The 21,411-nt window shown below is 42.2% G+C and overlaps 1 protein-coding gene and 1 long non-coding RNA gene across 6 annotated transcripts in view; one reads left to right on the forward strand and one right to left on the reverse strand.

Moving 5' to 3' along the window:
* On the reverse strand, positions 1–19,313 carry GALNT3 (polypeptide N-acetylgalactosaminyltransferase 3). 5 transcript variants are annotated; one of them, XM_083708902.1, is made up of 12 exons: positions 18,673–18,781; positions 16,022–16,126; positions 14,386–14,996; positions 13,140–13,312; positions 11,354–11,503; positions 10,143–10,377; positions 8,980–9,097; positions 8,033–8,233; positions 6,392–6,523; positions 6,189–6,290; positions 3,695–3,847; positions 1–2,448 (listed from the first exon to the last, which is right to left on the reverse strand). In XM_083708902.1, exons 3-12 carry the CDS (start codon positions 14,901–14,903, stop codon positions 2,326–2,328), a joined length of 1,905 nt encoding a protein of 634 aa, XP_083565028.1. In that variant the 5' UTR covers positions 14,904–14,996; positions 16,022–16,126; positions 18,673–18,781; the 3' UTR covers positions 1–2,325. The 5 variants fall into 5 exon arrangements, with proteins under 5 accessions (XP_083565028.1, XP_083565029.1, XP_083565032.1 ...); XM_083708903.1 differs by lacking the exon at positions 18,673–18,781 and adding an exon at positions 18,441–18,608; XM_083708906.1 differs by lacking the exon at positions 16,022–16,126 and having other exon boundaries at positions 18,673–19,313.
* Positions 18,779–21,411, forward strand: part of LOC310833482 — a 9,681-nt gene continuing 7,048 nt past the window's right edge. Inside the window, exon 1 of the long non-coding RNA XR_014558697.1 lies at positions 18,779–18,915. This is a non-coding gene — a long non-coding RNA (uncharacterized lncRNA). The remainder of the gene's footprint in view (positions 18,916–21,411) is intronic.

Genomic DNA, 21,411 nt, shown 5'->3' on the forward strand with positions numbered 1-21,411 from the left:
AGCTTTTGCATCAAAATATTTTTATTTTATTACGTTTATGCAACAAAATTAAAGAGGCGTTCTGTACAGCATATCACGTATACCTGAAATAAATGCTTAGGAGTACAAGGAAGAATTAAGAACTCAGCCTAGAACAACTGTAGTTAAATGTATCACGTTTAAATCAGATGGAAGACCAGTGCGGTGGTGGGGTAGAGACACAGCAGAACTGCATGCTGCGGAAAAGATAAAAATATAACGAAGTGCTATGAAGTCATAATTATAGCCTCAGTTTATAGTTTTGGTTGAACGTTTGGGGCAATGCAAGCACGGAGGAAGAAAAAGTAGTAGTTAACTTTGTGACATAAACACCAAATCAACAAAGTAGAGGAAAACCACTGTATAAATAGAAAACATACTTTTAAGGAAGAACAATAGTTTTGCTTCAACCATCTGCCACATTGCAAAATTCTGCTTATGCGAGCAGCATCTCAACAATAAGCTTTCAATAGTGTATATGCAAGGCCTCAAGTAGTTGCGACATCCACTTCTTTGTTTAAAACCAGAGATACCTAAATAAAGAAAACTGCTTTATCAGCTTCTTGAGATGGCAAGTGCTGTAACAACCTCCCCCAATCTAATGTCCTCCTAATGTTTTGAACTACAGCCCCCCATCACCCCTGAACATTGGCCATGCTGGCTGGGGCTGACAGGAGTTGTAACCCAAAAGATCTGAAGACCAGCTTTGGCTGGATCCAGAAAGGCCCACAAGAGCACAGAAAGTGCTTCCACATATGCCTGGGGTGGTGGTGAGCGATTTTCATTTCTGGTGGCAACCCTCTAACTCCTCCACGGGGAAGAGCTGGGGCCAACTTTGTAAGGTCTGTGTGTGCACATGAAACACAGCACAGGAATCTATGAATGAATAGCATATATATGTCTGCAATGCTCAGGGGGAAAAGCTCCTCCATGGTGGCATCCGTCCCCTCTCTTTTAAACGCTAGAGGAATTACTCACAAAGAGTGAGCTTTTATTTGCAACTTCTTGGTTTAATTGCTAAGGGTGGATCGAATGTAATGCCAATTATATGATTCTATCACAATGTAATGTTCTCCCCAGCATGCCCTCTAAATCTGTTCCAGGGGCTCTCCCCAACCCTCTGGAGCAGATTTGTGGAAGAAGAATCTAGTTGCACGAGTGAAAATCCATGAACTGCTGCAGCATTGTACTTGAAAACCCCTCTATTTTTCTCAGCATTGTTGACCCATCACACTAAGCAGCAAAAAGTGCTGAACACTGACTCTTAATTAAGGTGTTTAATCACAGAGTGTGCAACCAGTAAGATATTTTGTTAAAATTCCTTGCATGTACAAAGCAAATAATCCTAACTCTAAAACTAGTAGGTGTAGTTAAAAAATTACAAATTTCTGATGAAAGACACCAGTTACTTAAAATGGTTTTCAATAGTTTTGAATTAAAAGGGTCATGTTTAAAATTATGAACACATGAAAGAGGAAAATAGGAATTAGAGATATGGAAACGTGGAACCCACACATAATAGAAAAAAAATGAGACACGCCAGAATTGTCTAGGAAGCAAGTAATGCGATATATCAGGAGAAGCAATAAACACCTTTTCAACCAAAAGCGAACAATTTTGTAATCAGTTTCAGAAATCTTAAACATACAAAGCTCATCACTGATAAGCATAAAAGAACACCAAAAACAGCAGCATACAGAGACCCAACCAGTTTGCAAGGGGCTAACACCATGAAAGTATTCATTGGAGTGGTAATAGAACTTCATAGTTTCAGAAGAATTGATAAACTTCATAGATATTTCTTGCTATAAACACTGAGCCAACTAGATCAATGTGTAAACCAGGGGTGGTCATTTAAGGAAAGCTGTCACAGTTTAAATTATAAAGAACACCTATAAGGCACTCTATTTTTCAGATAATATAGAAAAAAAATCATCTCCCGTAACCTCTATCAACAAGTTTCTTCAGTTATTGACCAGAATGTGTTTGTGAATGCATGTATGTAAAACTTTTACAAACTATCCCCAAACCACTGAGAAGTGTGTCTTAAAGACAGAGGTTTTACAAAAATATATATACTGGAAATATAATTTCCAATATTTGTAAACATTTTTTTAAGAATCAAGAAACCTTAAGTATTCCTTGGATTTCTTGCCAGCTAAATTGTGCATTTTAATTTTGAAGTAAAAATGCTTTATTTATTTTTTATTTTTTACAGTTAAGATGACTCTGCATAATTTAAGTTAAAGCTGGATAATTTTTAAGGAGATACAGTTCCCGTTTACAACATCTCCTAATTACCAGTACTTAATTGTTTCGGCTAAAAATCCATTTTTGGAAGACGTCTGAGGGGTTACACGGCACCAAGCTTGGATGTTCTTTATTTCCTGTCAGGCACATCTTTAAGGCTGCGTTGTACAAAGACTGATCCTAGAAAAGTGGAGAGAGAGATGACACATTTTTATATTACTTTTTCTCCAAGGAGATTCGGGGGGGCGCGTGCCAGGACTACCCACTTTAACCTTACAACAATGCTGTGAAGTAGATTGGTCATACAGTGGCTTATGCAGAATCACTCAGTAAACTTTGGAGCTGAGTGGGAATTTGATACTGGCTCTGCCCAATCCAAGTACGACAGGTGATTGTACTATATCACACAGTCTCTCTAGTTCTGCCCATTAATCCAGCCAAGATTTTGTAGACATCATGCATACTTGGACAGACAAAATTCTATCAATGCTGACAAAGACTGATGATTCTGAAACAAATTCCCCAGTGCTGAAAGCGCAGCTATATTTACATCTTTGAATTTAGAGCCTGCTATATCCTAGAGAGGGGACGCAGGTGGCGCTGTGGGTTAAAGCCTCAGCACCTAGGACTTGCCGATCGAAAGGTCGGCGGTTCGAATCCCTGCGGCGGGGTGCGCTCCCGCTGCTCGGTCCCAGCGCCTGCCAACCTAAGCAGTTCGAAAGCACCTCCGGGTTCAAGTAGATAAATAGGGACCGCTTACCAGCGGGAAGGTAAACGGCGTTTCCGTGTGCGGCTCTGGCTCGCCAGATGCAGCTTTGTCACGCTGGCCACGTGACCCGGAAGTGTCTCCGGACAGCGCTGGCCCCCGGCCTCTTGAGTGAGATGGGCGCACCAACCCCAGAGTCTGTCAAGACTGGCCCGTACGGGCAGGGGTACCTTTACCTTTACCTTATATCCTAGAGGCTTGGGACACGGGTGGCGCTGTGGGTTAAACCACAGAGCCTAGGACTTGCTGATCAGAAGGTTGGTGGTTTGAATCCCCGTGAGGGGGTGAGCTCCCGTTGCTCGGTCCCTGCTTCTGCCAACCTAGCAGTTCGAAAGCACGTCAAAGTGCAAGTAGATAAATAGGTACCACTTCAGCGGGAAGGTAAATGGCGTTTCTGTGCCAGAAGCAGCTTAGTCATGCTGGCCACATGACCCGGAAGCTGTACGCCGGCTCCCTCGGCCAATAAAGTGAGATGAGCGCCACAACCGCAGAGTCGGTCACGATTGGACCTAATGGTCAGGGGTCCCTTTACCCTTTATATCCTAGAGGCTTACAGTGGGTTAAAGGTAGCTATATTTGATTTTTTTTTAAAAAAATGCTTCCCTTTAACATAATGGGTTCACTGTTCTACAATGGTATCTAAAAACATGGCTGTAATACCTCTCGGATCTCCCATTTCTCTTCTGGAGGGGTTCTGCTGTTCTTCCCTTTGTAGCCACAGTCATGAAGTTGTGCTTCTCCTGATAAAGCATGCAGGCACAACTCTTTCTGGATGTTGTGTCTAATTTCATGATGTGCAGAATATTCAAAGTACTATATAAAGAAACAATTCAGTCAGGGAAGTATTACCCAAAACCATACAAATTCACGGCGTCCCTTTGAACTCCAGATTAATGCTTACAGAACAACTTGAATTTTGCAGGTGGAGTGCTTTATACACAATGCCTAAATCATGACAAGGGCAGGTCACTAAAAATAGTAGGGTGAAAATGGAAATATTTTAGTTTCCCTTTTGTCTCCTACTCAGAGACAAGGCAGGAGAGATAGCTATGTGGCAGATTCCCAATGAAACCAATTTGTACAGAGCAGATCCCAGAGCTGCTTGGGAAGGTAGGAGGCTCTCTGGAACAATGTAGGAAGTTGCACTGGAGCCTGCAGGGAGAATTGGTGAAAACTGCCTTCCCCTCCCTTATTCTAGAGGAGCAGCTTCCGCTTGACTCTGGTCCCTTCTATGAACAGAGTAGCCTTTCCATTCATGAAAGAGACATTCTGGATCTAACCCAGAATTAGTATGAAAAGTCTGTGCAATGTCTAAGGATCCTAAAACTCTAGCAATTGAAAGGTGCTAACCACTCAAAGTTAAGCACTTTTAAAGCCACACTGATTTCAGTGCTTAACTTTGGCAAGATCATATCCAAGGCATCTATCAATTGCAAGGGGTAGAAGCAGCTGTCTGGCCATAGTGTGCCAGCACTGCCTTAACAGTATAAGTGAAATGTCTTCCATTGGCATGGCACCCTTGCCAACACTGATGTAGACCAGGCAATAATAACACTTGCAATATGCCCTGGACCTCCTTTGGGAGGATTGGTGGGATGAATATATCTGCTATTAAACGAATATAAGATACCAGATTGTTCTTCTCTTCCTGTATCAAACTGATAGTATGAAATTCAAAAACAAATACTATTTAATAGAAGAGACCATTGAGTGGTTACTAGGTAACCACCAAGGAATCAAACAATGGAATTACTATCCACATCTTTTCTATTTGCCACTACAGTACTTTTTACGATAGGGTAATTTACATAAAAATGGAGGTTTTTTTATTGAATGAAATTAACTATGATTTGCAATGCCTAGTTACATTTCCAGAGGTGCTACATTTAAGGGATGCAATATGTTCTGAACCATCTCTGCTCCACAAGTTGTGCACCGAGAAGTGTTTGTTAGAAGTTCAGCCATCTAGGAATGTAACATAGGCTCAAAATGGTAGGTGGTTTTAGCATAGGGAAGACCACTCTAACCTCCCAGCATGAGGCTGTAAGTATGGCAGGACAGATGACACAGGCCTGGTTGCTTAGTCACCCACTGGTTTCCTCCTTGACAGCAAAAGTTCTAAAGACAAAGGAAAAAGCAGCAGAAGAAAGAGGGAGGGAAAGAGTAAAGATTATTAAGTTTACAATGCAGAAATGAAGAGTGTTCCCGCAGAATAGATCAGAAGCAGACAAAAAGCTGAAAGGGAGATGAAGAGTGCATGGCAGAGACAGTCAGGGAACTAGTGTAACCAAGCCAGTATATAGCATTATGGAAGTCATCCAAGTTATTAGTGTGAGGTTATAAAAGATGTGGACTCTGCAGAGGAAGGAGACTCAAATTGAGAGTTGGTCTTCACTTTGGGTTCCACTGCATCTATGCCAATGGTAGGCTACTCTCCCCAACACAATGCCCTCTTTTTATACTGAATACCTTAAATGAGAGACATGCTTACAATATACACACTCAAACAGGAACATAAAGAACATCAAGGTTCCCAAATAAAACAGTGATTACACAGTAACTTCTAACCATAGGGATGGCTCCAAATTTGGTGCTGCCCTTGGAGAGCTCCTTGCTCTTTATAACACAATGCAGTAATCTAACCCTGAGGTTACCAGAGCACAGACAACAGTAGTTAGGCTATCCCTGTCCAGGTAGGGGCGTAGCTGGGCCACCAGCCAAAGCTGATGGAAGGCATTCCGGGCCACTGAGGCCATCTGAGCCTCAAGCGACAGCAAAGGATCTAGGCGTACCCTCAAGCTACGAACCTGCTCCTTCAGAGGAAGTGTAACCCCATCAAGAGCAATCTCCTACCCATCCGGTCTAGGGAACCACTCACTAACAGGGCCTCACTCTTATCTGGATTGAGTTTCAGTTTGTTGGCTCTCATCCAGTCCATTACTTCCACTGCCTCACCTGCAGATGTAAAGGAGAACTAGAGCTAAGTGTCATCAGCATACTGCTGACAACTTACTCCAAACCTCCAGATAACCCCACCTAGTGGTTTCATGTAGATATTCTAGGCATGAGACCCTGATAAATTTAAAACATGCTCTGAAAACACATTGCTGTGCTTATCTGAACAGTTACATAAAAACCGAATGCAACATTTTACCTGGTTTCCTCCAAGCCCGTGACATGTATACATAATCAATGGCTTGCCACCATTATTATTTTCTCCAGCATCCAGGCATGTTCTTCTCCCAACATTTTTTAACTAAGGAATGTAAAAAAATGGAAATGTAAGTACAGAATAGCATAGTTAAATCCTCTACACATTTGCTTTACTTCTTCTTGTAAAAGGAAAAGCATACTCACAAATCCATATAATGGAGGATTCAAGTCTGGTACATATGCCTCAGGATAAACATTGCTAAGGTACCATGTAAAGTTTTTACATTGTAATTGTTGCCTTAGCTCATATCTTTTTGAGAGGTCACCAAAGGTTTTCTGTTGAAACAATACTAAACAGTGTTATAACAAAACCAAATCACAAATAATACTTTTTACTAAAAGTAAACACAGAGGGAATTTGTAAATTAATTCAGTTAAACAAGCTTTAAAGTATCTTTTAATAATGAAAATAGAGGTTGGAGGTCCATTTAGAAGCCACTCAACTTCTTGCAGCCCTCAACACATTTCCTGTAATCATTATACGTTCTGATCAAATTATCCTTTTTCATATATCCCCAAAGAATCAGAAGTGGAGCAAGAAACACCACTTACCCAATAATGGTGGCCGCAACCCAATAATTCCTTTTCTCTCTCTCTCTTATATAAATAAGTAAATAACTGACATAAACTTATAGAGCCAGGAATACACACAAGCACACTTGAGATGCAAATCTACATTATCCTTTGCCATCCATTTTTAAAATCACTAACTTTAATTTTCTCCCTAAACAACTGGCCAACTTGGGGTCTTTGAGGTTATCAAATGTTGTTAATTCCGTATTTACATTTAACATGACATAAGAAAAGCCTACTGTCTAGGTTCAGCAGCCAATTTGATGCCTATGTGAAGCACGTAAGCAAAATCTGAGTGCAATAGCCCTCTCCCCATTTGTGACTCCGGCATTCAGATGTATACTGCCATTGACTGTAGAGGCAGAACACAGCCTTATACTCTGTGCATTTGTTTTTTTAAAGTCATCCAAGCTGTTTGCCAAGGGACGCAGGTGGCGCTGTGGGTTAAAGCCTCAGCGCCTAGGACTTGCCGATCGAAAGGTCGGCGGTTTGAATCCCTGCTGCGGGGTGCGCTCCCGCTGCTCGGTCCCAGCGCCTGCCAACCTAGCAGTTCAAAAGCACCTCCGGGTGCAAGTAGATAAATAGGGACCGCTTACCAGCGGGAAGGTAAACGGCGTTCCGTGTGCTGCGCTGGCTCGCCAGATGCAGCTTGTCACGCTGGCCACGTGACCCGGAAGTGTCTCCGGACAGCGCTGGCCCCTGGCCTCTTAAGTGAGATGGGCGCACAACCCCAGAGTCTGTCAAGACTGGCCCGTACGGGCAGGGGTATCTTTACCTTTACCTTTAAGCTGTTTGCCATCATTGCATCTTACAGATACTGCCTGGTACTAGCCTTCTAATATTTATCCTAGTTGGCTAATATTGCTTTAGCAAAATCAAGATTCTTTTTTAGTCATTCTGTTTGACTTCACATATATTAATCAACTGAATGTTAAAGAGAATTATTGAGAAAGATCCCCCTCATTCCTCCTAGAAGTTGGTGGATGCAATTAACGGCACTACTCTAGTTCAAAGAGCTTCGGGGAGGTATTGTATAAAAGATTAAATGAAGAGGTAATGGGCACTACTGAATCTATTCAATATATTGCCAAGCAGAGCAAATTGAATAAAGAGTGCCTACTACGTTTATATATTTTCACAATAAATAATTTTTGCTCACCAAGAACTTCAGTGCAGCAACTGATTTCTAATACCACCACCATCGTCACCTACTTGTTTAACTATTTTTGTTGCTTCTGTGTTTCTCCGGTAAAATATATACTTATATTCATCCATCCATACTTCTGCAAGACGAACTTGATTACGGGTGATCACTTGAGTCCCTTTTGGAAAGGTATGGGGGCTCTTGCTGCGAAATACATGGCCCACAACTGAGCAAGGTATGATTTCCAGCTGACCCCCACATTGCCACACCTGAAAAATAACAGTTTCACTTATCAGCCTTTAACAGAATACTAGATAGCAGGTAATATTGCTCTAGAAGCATTTGTATAAAAATGCTTTCTGAAATCAAACCCTGTCTACCTACATGCAAGAGGGAAAGAAAACATTTCTTTCTTAAGTAAGGTATTTTTGCAATACTGATGCACCAACCAAGCACCTGACACCACTCTACTAGGGATGGGGAGAGATCCAATTCAGCCCACATTTAAATATGAATCTACCCATTTTCCATTTTCCAAAACAATATGCAAACTGAAACACAGGCATTATTCAAAATTCACATTTACAGGCGTCCGTACCCCCCGCACTTACACACAATCAACTCGCGCACAACTGTGCATATGTGTGGCGCCAGGAAATAAATAAGTACAGGAGGACACTATTTCACGTGGGGGTTCCGTTCCTGGCCCCTGTGGGCATCAGCGAAGTGTGTATATGCATGCCCCGCCCTGTTACAGTCCGTTTTCATGAGGATATTAAAAAATCAATCAATCACAAATTGTTCCAAAATGTTGAGGGAAAAAATTTACGGCTGGAAAACTGAGGACTGAAATGGACAGATCCTTCCATCCCTAAACAATAGTAGTTTTTCCCTCCAGGTTATCATTAGCCTAAGATCAACCTCATCTGGTCTCCTACTTTTATAGGCAGCAACTGAAATGAAACAGAGGTTTTGTCATTGCACCTTCACGTGAATATTGTGTCTCTAAACTTACTCGGAAAGACATTTCTATATTTTCTCCTCCCCATATTTCCATTTCTTCATCATAGCTTCCAACTTTGTAAAAGTAGTCCTTTGATATTGAAAAGAGGCCTCCTGCAAAAGTGGGTGTTCTGCAAAAAAGATAAGGGGGCGGGGGGAATAATCTTTCATGAAGCTAACAATTTCCCAATCTGGAGGAAACCTGTTATTTTTCTTTTTAAGATCCCAAAGCCCATCCCTCTTCAGGAAAGCCTGATAAATGGACAATCAAGACTTTATGAATATCAGCAAAGGCAAACAGCCAACAGCAGAGGGAAACCCATTAGTGAAAATGTTTGGCTACTATTTGGGCTTTGTAGAGAAGCTACTACCATGAGTTATATGCACATTAGTATCCATTTCAAAGCCAGAACAATAAAATAGTCAACAACTGTCCTGGGAAGAAATTGCTTCTGAAATATGACTTGTGCAGTAGTTGTATTACTACAATGAAACAGTGCGATTTGGGGCAGGGGGAGGGATTGCTCAACTCAACTGAAAAGGGGGGGGGGGGAGGAAATGTGCCCTAGTTTTAATCAGCCATTTTATATGCCCCACCTCCATTTCTAAGGTAAATTTCAATGAAATCAAGGAGCTATATGTAAATTGCATTCTGTAATGGTGCAGAAATTCTACACCTGAAGCAACAAGCAGCTTTAATCAGGGATGCCAACTTTTCTCTTACAGTCTCTTTCTGCCTCCAACAGCTGCATTGCTCAACCAGTTCAGATGTTCCCATCATCCTACCTTCAAAGCCAAGGATGCCATCACTCGGGCTTTTGTTATAGCAAACCTCAGCCAAAAAAGCAACATTAGCATCCATAGCATTCTCAGCATTTAAAATTCAACTGATGGCTTTTTATATACATACAACTCTTCTACTGATAGAGCTTATTTGAGGTGGTTCAGGTCCTACTAAAGCTTAAAATTTCAAGAGTTATTTGAAAAAAATGTTTAAAACCTGAAGTACCAGGTGAAAAGAATACAAGATGTAGAAGACAGAGCCTCTCTGATCCTTCTGCAATTCTTTTTCTCTTTTAACCAAAATGAAAAAAAAGTTACATGTGAATTATTCTTTGGAACAATATTTTCAAGTAAAGATTTTGTAAATGGGAAAAAAAAAGTTTCATTGCTTACTTAATAGGGTATGTTTCATCTTTCCTTCTCTTCCCTTCATGTTCAGGAAGAGATTCCCATCCAAACGACAAACTCCAGTCAAAATTCCCTCTATTATGGTTTTGACCATAAGGGGAAGGTTTCATAAATTCAAATGTATTTAGATCTATAGATGAAATATCAGGGCTTACAACACGAGTATTGTTTTCAGCTATTCTGGCCAACAATGGCTCTAGCCAGCCATAGAAACATTCACCTGAGAGAGGAAACAGGAGGTAAAATAATGAATATAATGCTGGATTTATCCACTTTCATAAAAGCAGTTACAGAAACATTTTAATTTCACTTAGGCTGTGATCCTATGCACATTTATTTGGCAGCAAGTCCCACTGAATTTACTTACTTCTGAGTAAGGTAAAGGTAAAGGACCCCTGGATGGTTAAGTCCAGTCGAATCTGACTATGGGGTGAGGCGCTCATCTCCACTTTCAGGCCAAGGGAGCAGGACTTTGTCTGCAGACAGCTTTCTGGGTCATGTGGCCAGCATTACTAAACCTCTTCTGGCACAATGGGACACCGTGACTAAAGCCAGAGTGCATGGAAACGCTGTTTACTTTCCTGCCGCAACAGTACCAATTTATCTACTTGCACTGGAATGCTTTCAAACTGCTAGGTTGGCAGGAGCTGGGACAGAGCAACATCGAGCAGATTCAAACTGCCGACCTTGCAATCAACAAGCCCAAGAGGCTTGGTGGTTTAGACCACAGTGCCACCCATGTCTCACTTGAGTAGACCTACATAGGATTGCTGTTATTTTAAAAAATCCACATGTGTGCTGGAAATATTGTTAGCTTACAGATACCTGCTATGAAATATCACATACATGATCAAATGAAAAATATGGCTAGCACGAAATGAAAATGAACTTTGATTTTTCCCATCCTAAACCTCAGTCCGAAACACAAATTAGATATTTTAAAAATGGACTAGCTTTGGCTTTCTCCCAAGATTCATGTGCATTTGTGTAAAAGCTGTCCTTAGCTTAAATAAATAGTTTTTCTGCAATCAGTTCCATGTTTTTAAAACCTGTGCATTTTCAACAGCAATGCTTCTATAGTGTTATTTGTTAGAAAAACAGTTAAAACAGGACAAGGAAAAAATCAATATGAAAAGGAAATTCTTTAATATTTGTTAGCTAATTAAACACTATTACAGTCCAACACTATTACTTACAGTGTGCATCCAAAAAAGTGAGGGTTTCTCCAGTTGCTATTGAAGCACCTAATAATCGAGCAGTGATGAGCCCCTTTCTTTCCTTTTGTCGTACAACTTTAACTATCTGGAATTGTTTCACATAATCATCCAATTTATCCTGCAAGTATTCTAAAAAGACAACAAGACAGTCTTTGCCAATTTAATAAAAGGCAAATGTTAAGTTCACTTTTCATAACTAGCCACTCAGTAAGAGGAAAGTCAAAATACATTTATTCTGAAATGCCTGTACTGTAGTTTCAGCTTGAAGGGACAAGAGCATCTGCTTTTATTGAAGAATGGGGGAAGGGAGATACGACCCCAAACACACCAGGAACTAGAATTTGGGGGGAAATGCAATTTCTAGTACAAAGCAGTAAAAAAAATAGTTATGTACAAAGATGAATTTGCCAAGTCATCATATCTTCTTGACAGCTCAGTTGGTTAGAGCGTGGTGCTGATTATTGCCAAGGTTGCAGGTTTCATCCCCATACAGGACAGCTGCATATTCTGCATTGCAGGGGGGTGGACTAGATGATTTGCAGGGTCCCTTCCAACTCCACTTCTATGATAATTTTTTTTTGAAAAGACATTCTACTGAAAAGTATTCTACTGACAGAAAGAGAACAAGTTTTACTCGTTTGGCAGGGGAGTCAAATAACATTAGTTACCCTTACCACATTTATGAAGTAGGTTGGGCATTACTGAATTCTTTTCATAACTAAATTAGCCTTTTTAAAGGTGTGTTTCATAATTTTGAAGGGGGGGAGAGGGGAAATTTGCCTGGTCCTGACCTAGAGACTGTCCCTTTAAGACTGCTGCAAGAAAGCAAGTCAATTGGCTAGTTCAGAGAATGCATTCTCTCATTGCCACCCTGCACAGATTGTAGAGAGCAGGAGCCCTGCTTCTGCCATTCACAAAGGAGACTAACATTCCAGTGGGTCCTATATGCATGTACAATCCAATGCTTACAGGCAACAATAATTTGTTTACGTCATGTGTGCATACGTTTCATTGAAATATTATGCCTTGCAAAAGTAACTGTGGCAAGGGAAGTGGGGCAAATGCATCAGGCAGACGTGGGAGAAAGGCATTCTCTCACTTCCACCACATGCAGAAAGTAGTGTCTGAGCCAGTCTTTCTTCACTTGCTGTGAAGCAGAACTACAGGCATTCTTTCTTTGGCAGATAACGGAAGGGGAGGAGTGGCGAGAGAAGGGGCTGCTGGTGCACCAAAACAACAGCTACTAATTAAGATAAAAGCTCGGGTTGGATATTTTGCCAAACCATGGTTTAAGCCTCCAAATGTACAGACAACAAAGTATGATTTAGAGTTTCTCATCTGCTTTATTTTCCACCCACTCATCACCAGCTTCACAAGTCTGTAAATTCACTCCTGTCTCCATAGCACAGCAGCCTCTTGAGACAAAAGCATAATTGCAGCTATTGCTCTTATAAAATCAGATACCACATCAAGCCAGTTAGCACAAACCATGGTTTGCAAACCTATGTCAAGTCCTGTTTTCAAAATCTAGTTTGGTGGCTGTTCACAAACCATAGTCAATTCAGACATCATGCCTAATGTAATTAAGCATTAAGGATCATGAACTGAGACAAAGAGAAAGCACAAATCATTTCAGTTTGAGAGATCTTTATACTTTATAAATATAAATATTTTTGTTATTTAAAAGGTGCATATTCTCAGGAACACAAAATAACATGAAAAACTCAAATGTGAAAAACCACACACAAACATTATACGTTCTTACCATCTATACTGGCATCATCCACCAAAATTATTTCCTTCAGTAATATTGCAGGGGAAGTATACATCACACTGTGAACTGTTCTTAAAAGAGTAGACCATGCTTCATTGTGGAAAACTATGATAACACTTGTGGTAGGTAGCGGAGGACAGCGTTTAAACTTTTGCTCGATACATCTAGATGACAAAAACAGTTTTTAGAATGAAAAATGGATTATAAGTCTGATACTTTGATGTGGCACAGATAAAGCTTGGCAAGTATGGTGGAACATCTTTCTCACATCAATACTAATATAAAAAAGTAATGCATAAGATCTGTGTGGAGCAATTGTTTCCAGAGTATCCTAACAATACAGTAACAGGTTTTTGTAATACATCACAAGGGGCATGTGGCAATTTAGAATAATTGCCACCATAAAATGTCCAGGATTTACAATTTATCAAGGATTAGACAGTTGTGATGAAAGAAAGGGGCATCCTTTCATCAATACATCTTAAAACAGGGGTGGGGAACCTTCAGACCCTAAATAGGCTCGCTATACCTGCCCACTTGGCCAAACAGGCCATTCTGGCTAAGCCACACCCATCTGCCAAACACCTCACAACATATATTACATCTTTTGTGGGAAGGCAAAAAGGCAGCTGAGCTAGGACAAAGCGGGCTTCTGAAGTGACAATGATCAGATGATTGGCAGCACTTCAGCAACTTGTAGCAAATAGCCTTGTGCAGTATTTTGAAGTTGCCACAATCAACTGATTGTCTGGGCTTCAAAACACAGTGCCATTTTAAAGGTACTTGCAAAGAGCCCTGTGCTGTGCTTTGAAATCCTGACAAACCGTTGGCTATCGAGATATCAAAGTGCCATGTCATCTGAAATCACTGTGATGACAGGTTGGGGGCGAGTCCCTGACCTCATCAAATTTGCACAGGCTAAGCATCTGGTCCACTGGCGAGTTTTAATTTCCAAACCCTTTCTTCTTCCAAACCCACCAAGCCCAAACAAATTTACATCACAATCTACTGAATTTCTTAGATGCATTATTTGCTTCCATCAGACATAATTAGAAGATTACTGTACTCATACTTACACAGCTTCATACATACAGATGCAAAATTAAGTAGCTAGAAATTATGCTAATGATAGTGGCGACAAAGCACATATCAATGCAGAACATGGGGAATCAAAACCCCTTTTCAATATTTTGCATATGTAATTAAAGACCAGAAATCCAAATACACTTCAACATACTCCGGAGGTCGTGTGTCTGGTCCAAGATCCCGGTGTAAAGAAATCCTGTCGCTTGCGAAAGCATTGAAACAATGTTTTTCATCTCCACGTTCTTTTTCCTCCTTCTCAGCTGGACTTAAATTGACCGTTTTGAATGGTTTACCAGAAGCCCCTGGAGCATTAGAGTCCTGAGGGGGTCGATCCAGGTGAGGTGTCAGCTCTGCTGCTGTATAGGAGCCAGGTAAACAGCGCTTCTGTCCTGCCTTTTGAGTTTGCCTAATAGGCGCTTTAATCTGCATTTTTGGCTTTGCAACTTTAATATTGTTCACAGCTTTTAATACTAGACCCAGTACATTATTAATCTTTCCATCTTTTGATGGGCTCCCAGGCTCCTCATTAAAATCCTGAATGCCAACTTCTCTTTGTAGCAGAAACAAAAATATCAAGAAGATAAAAATAATGAAGGTAAACTTCCAAAGTTTCCACGGGGACAAATGTTTCATTGTGAATCGTCTTAGCAGTCTTACGAAAGCCATCATGCCCACCCTCCACTTGTCCACGTATGCAAGTGCTTCCAATGATGCTATTCTTTATTCATAGAGGTAGTTAGATGCTTCATAAAATGGTCATATCTGCAGAAAAGTTTTTTAAGTGTTAATAAATGCTATTGTATAAATGGACACTTTAATGCTTCATACGGACAGATGCATCCGCTTAATTAGGCACAGAGTAAAATCTGTGCAAAACAGGATAGCATTATTTTCAGTACAGTACTCAGGCTGTCTTCTCGTTTCTAAACCTACCACAATTTGTATTTGAATTTTGACCAAGGTCTACAAATAATAATAATGATGATAATGATAATTTATACCCCACCCACCTGGCTGTACTGCCCCAGCCACTTTGGGCGGCTTCCAGCATATATAAAAACATAGTAAAACATTAAACCTTAAAAAGCTTCCCTAGGCTACCTTCAGATGTTTCCTAAATGTTATATAATTACTCATCTCCTTAACATCTGATGGGAGGGTATTCCACTGGGAAGGCACCACTACCAAGAAGGCTCTCTGCCTGCTTCCCTGTAGTTTCACTTCTCATAGTGTGGGAACCTCCAGAAGGCCCTCGGTACTGGATCTCAGTGTCTGGGCTGAAAGACGGAGGTGGAGATGCTCCTTCAGGTATACAGGATCGAGGCTGTTTAGGGCTTTAAAGGTCAGCACCAACACTTTGAATTGTGCTTCGAAACGTACTAAGACCCATATACTTGACAAATAATACAAAATGTATTATTCCGCCCTGTATATATTCTAATCACGGATACTGATGGTACACTAATGCAACTAACTGCAGTCAGATGGAGTGAATTGACATTGATGGTATACCACTGGCTGAACGAAGGTCTCATTAGTCATAAACATGCTAACCTAAATGCAGAAATGCCACATGCCATTTTCCTTTCAAGCAAAAGTCATCAGGAAAAAAATGGGCTTGTGCATGTAACTTTAAAATTAAGCTTCAAGTAACACTCTCTTACAAGTCATAAACTCGTAATTAAGCTCCAAAACACCAAATTTCAACAGTAAGATTTTGAATATTTTTAAAAAATCACATCAGCTGAAATATTAAAGCTCTAAAGCTCCAATCCTAAAATACTTACTATACAGGAAGTTCAATTGGATTCAATGGGATTTACTTCCTTAGGATCAATGGTGTGCGTTCAGTTTTGGTTTTAGGGATAATTTTTAGGCACTTGCATTGTAGTCTGGTGGACAAAAAAAATAATCCATGTAGTTGGGAACCAACATCAAATTTTCTTGAGCCTCGGATTCCCACCCTTATAACTACAGAAAATGACAAATTAATTATACATCTTTACATATGTGATACTACTGCTAATCCATGGGTTAGGCAGTTAGTACTCATTTGACATTCTAAAGATCACCACCTCCTTGTACAGCTAAATGTATCAGCTAGCTAAAATGTGGTGTAGCCTGTGAGTCATGGGAAAGCCAACTACAACTACACACACCTCCCTCCTTTATGTCAACATCTTCTGTTGACCTTCCACATCACCAGCAGAAGCAGTTCCTGGAAGGATAAGGAAGATCAGAGCCGCCTATTCACACTCTTTTTTACAATGCACACCATTCTGTTCTGAGGTTGGGCAGAGCTTAAGAAAAAGCTTCTGAACCTTTAATATCTTGTGTCTCTCCTGCACAATTTCAGCAAGTTACACACACCCAAAATCCCACCCATTCAATACACTGAACAACACACATTACACAACAATTAAAATTGTACAGGAAGATGCTCACATCTTCCTCCACCTCTGGCCACCCTAATCCCCATGGGGGCACCCTTGCAACAAACACAAAGTACTATGGCTGCTCCCAAATGTTATTGCTGAATTCAGTCAGGCCTGGTCCAAGAGCCCTGCAGGATTAGACCAAAAGCTGATCTAGTCCAGAATCTTGTTTTTTCACAGTAGCCAGCCTGGTGCCCAAGGGAAGCCTACAAGCAGGACATGAGTTCAGCTGCCCTCTTCCACAGCTATTTCCTAACAACTGACATTGGGGTGAGGGCAGTCTCTTGAAATTTCTTATCCCAAAACTTTGCAGAGAAAGGTCCAAGAACAAGAGGCTCTGCCTGCCAGTTGAATAGCAACAGTCCAGACAATGCAACACAACCGGACCATTGGCCTGACTTCCTAGGATCTTATGATAAACCTTACACACCAGAGCCCACCTAACCCTAAGCATACTTACTCTGAAGCAAGTTCCACTGGGCTCAACCAAACTTACTCCCTGCGGTTTAAAATTGGAGCATTACTATTTTATGTAGGCACTTTTTAAAGCACTTTATATGCCTAATCTTGGCACACCTTAAAACACCCTTGGCAAGGGTACCCCAGGATCATCCCACATGGGCGATCTTTCCTAGGACAGGGCTGCCAACTTGAATAAAATATTGGGGGTGGGGGCAGGCAATCATCGCCCTGCATAATTGATCACATGACGCAACACCCACACACCAGTTGAATGGCAATGCCCATCCACTTGGGCAGGAGGCAGCCTCCTCAAATACTGCATGGGGGGGGGGGAGCAAAGGGACCTCGGCCCCTAGGTGTTGGCCCCTGCAGATTAGGACAAGGCATGAGTTCGACACCCATTCACACAGTTATATGTGCCCACAGGGCATCATTGCCCAGGGGCAATCTCTCCATAGGTGTCAACTTTCAGATTTGAAAATAAGGGATCAGCAGCCTCGAAAATAAGGGATCAGCAGCTTCACCTGTCCCGGGAACAGTCTACGGGATATCTAACAATCCGGGATAGCAGCTGGAAGCAGTGGGAAACGGCGCTGGAATAAGGGTAAAAGGTAAAGGGACCCCTGACCATTAAACCATTAAGTCCAGTCGTGGCCGACTCTGGGGTTGCGGTGCTCATCTCGCTTTATTGGCCGAGGGAGCCAGGCGTACAGCTTCCGGGTCATGTGGCCAGCATGACTAAGCCGCTTCTGGCGAACCAGAGCAGCGCACGGAAACACCGTTTACCTTCCCGCCAGAGCGGTACCTATTTATCTACTTGCACTTTGACCTGCTTTTGAACTGCTAGGTTGGCAGGAGCAGGAACCGAGCAACGGGAGCTCACCCCGTCACGGAGATTTGAACCGCCGATCTTCTGACTGGCAAATCCTAGGCTCTGCGGTTTAATCCACAGCGCCACCCGCATCCCTACATATACACATACATACCCATACATATACCCATCCAGTTCAGGGGTCATTTACCTTTTCCTTACACCCACACCCATATATATATATATATACACACACACACAGTATGTGTGTGTGTATATATATATATATATATATATATACACATACTGTGTGTGTGTGTGTGTGTGTATGTATGTATGTGTGTGTGTGTGTGTGTGTGTGTGTATATATATATATATACACACACTCTCTCTCTCTCTCCACTATATAGCTGTATTTGATCTATACTGTATCTATAAAATCTCCCCAGAGGACTAGTAGAACCAGACCAGCAACACCCCCCTCCCCATCCTCGTTACCTCGGGATAGGGCGGGAGAGGAGGCGCAGGAGGTGGGGAGGGGGGCGAAGGGCGCAACCGCTCCAACTCGGAGCCTCTCAGCCTACATGGTCATTTCTGCAAACGGCTCTCCGAGCCAGCAACCGACGCTCGCCCCTGAAGCAACAGCAACGGGCGACCCCCCCCCCCCCGTTCCCGCTGCTCTCATTGACCTCCACCGGCAGCCACCCTGCAGAATAAGCCCCGCCCTTACCTGTGCCAGCAACGCGAAGAAAGCGGTTTCGGCGTCGGCGTGGAAGGAAGGAGCGAGCGTGCCTTCCTCTGCCGTCCTTCCCTCCTCCGCGGCGGCGGCAGCGGCAGCGGCGGCGCTCTGTTGCCACGGCGGCGAGCGAAAAACCCTGGCCTGCGATTGGCCGCTTCGTGAGGCTCGGCAGCGCCCAGGTGAGCGTCGGGCCGAGGAGGGCGTTCACCTGAGTGGCTCACCTGGGCAGCTCAGGTAAGGCGCGCGCGCGCAGCCCCTCCTTCCGCTCCTCCAACGGAAGGCCCCAGGCCCACGTGCCCCTGGCGGGCGCGAGAAGCACGGAGGCCCCAGAATGATCCTCCTCCTCCGCTGCCCTCTATGGCTTTTTGACGCCTGGAGGCTCTGCCGCCCGGACGCTGCCGTTGTTTCCACCTCTTCTGCGCTCCTTGGCGACTCTTTACTGGGGTTCCTGCGAAGCTTATTTCCGAGGGGCAGAGGAGGGGTGTGTGTGTGCTTGAGCAATGGAAACTCCAGAGCAGAATTAATTCAGCAAACTGATACAGGGATGGATGAGCTCCTGCGGCGTTCCTTGCAACGTGGAGGCAGTAAAAGGAAGGGGAATTGCATGGGCCCTTGCTATGTGTTTTTAAGGCCCTGATGGAAAAATGACGGTAAATCGAAAAGCAAAAGTTCGCTGGCAAATTTAGGGTAATATATCGGTGTGGCTGTGATATATGAATGGGAGAAAGAGATGGGGTGTTCAATATGATCATTATAGAAGCGGATCAAGAATACAGGTCCCTGGGCACATTGCTAGAAACTTAATACAGTGGTACCTCGGGTTACATACACTTCAGGTTATAGACTCCACTAACCCAGAAATAGTACCTCAGGTTAAGAGCTTTGCTTCAGGATGAGAACAGAAATCACGCGGCGGCGGTGCGACAACAGCGGGAGGCCCCATTAGCTAAAGTGGTGTTTCAGGTTAAGAACGGACCTCCGGAACGAATTAAGTACATAACCAGAGATACCACTGTAGCCCATTTACCTTCCTGTTGCAGCGGTACCTATTTATCTACTTGCACTGGTATACTTTCCAACTGAAGCGAGGTAAGTCCCCTTCTGACTGGACTTCACTGTCCGGGGGTCCTTTACCGTTTACTTATGCACAAACCCATGACGTAAACTTGCATGAAATAGGTACACCAATTTATGTCAAGATGCAAATTTTGGCCAATTTTCTGAGGGGAGAAAACAAAGCTGGCTTTTGTTGTTAGGGTTCAATTTGCCTCTGAGCTCATTGAGTGGCAGGAGACTCAGCTATACAGCTGCAAATCAAACATTTTAAGTTTGTTGTAAAGTGTATTATACAAACGTGACACTAGATGGAGATGGTGAGCTATGGCAAATTCAATATATTTTTCAAAGCATTTTTGTAAAAAAGCATTTTCACAGCATTTTCAGTATGTGTCTAGATTCCACCTGGGACTCTTTGCACAATTTTCAGCCAACCTAAAGAAATTTTTTAAAAATGGGGAACGGGTCAAGAGGTCAGGGGCTTTAACGAAAAGAACAGGGACATCCTAACAATGCCTCTGCAGGCATCACTCGGTCCTTGAACTGAGAAGACACAATAATAGAATTTTGCACAGGTGTCACCACAAAGATTTTGTAAAATCTACATTTTATTGCAGGAGATGTCAGACACTCAGTGCTCAAAAATACCTATGTAGTAGCTACAAATAGTGTAAAGGAAAATGGAAAACTGCATGCTTTGGGAATGACAGGGAACTGTTTTAACAGTGGAAATTGACAGGATGCTCTGAGATTGAAACAAGTATGAATTGTAGAGTGTTATTGTTGCTTGCTTGAGTAATTTATAAAGAAAGATATATATTTAGTTTGGCATCATGCATTTTATTTTCAACTTACACTGAAAAAAGTAATGTTGACCAGATGCTGCAATATTTTAAGAAGTATTTACATTACTGTATTTCAGTTCTTTCCATAGGAAATATGAATTGTCACCTTTTTAACAGCATAAAGTAGATTTCACAGTTCTGTGTTCTTGTAAGGTGGCTGGGCAGAAATCTCACATTTCCCCTCATTTTTATCCAGGTTGACTAGTTCAGTTATGATAAGAATAAGGTCCGTTTGCTTTTCTAAGATTTTACATAAAGAGACTGAAGACTAGAAATTTTAAGCCTACCCCCTTTTTCCCTTCAGGAAAAGTTGATGCATGAAGGGTCAATTCCGAGGACATGTGGGAGCAGTGGTAGTTTACCCCCACCTCATTAACAGCTGCTTTCCCTTCATCTAGGCTTTATGTCATGAACTGTGTGACTTTTTAGCCAACACCACTGCATGGTATGAGTTAAAACGTAAATTAATCTAGCACCATAAAAAGGAAAGTTGTTAATGTCTTAATCTCACTTGTGTTTTTTGCTCAAATGAACAATCAAATGCATACTTGGGGAACAAGCCCCATTGACAATAGTAGACTTATTTCTGAGTAAACACACAGAGTTGTTCTGTTAAACAATACTCTGTAGGGACGTGGGTGGCACGTGGGTGACTCTAAACCACTGAGCCTCTTGGGCTTGCCAATTAGAAGGTCAGCAGTTCAAATCCCTGCAACGGGGTAAGCTCCTGTTGCTCTGTCCCAGCTCCTGCCAACCTAGCATTTCGAAAGGACGCCAATGCAAGTAGATAAATAGGTGCCGCTGCAGCGGGAAGGTAAACGGCATTTCC

The sequence above is a fragment of the Podarcis gaigeae genome (genome assembly GCF_964106915.1).
Source record: "Podarcis gaigeae genome assembly, chromosome: 1".
NCBI classification, from domain to species: Eukaryota; Metazoa; Chordata; class Lepidosauria; order Squamata; family Lacertidae; genus Podarcis; species Podarcis gaigeae.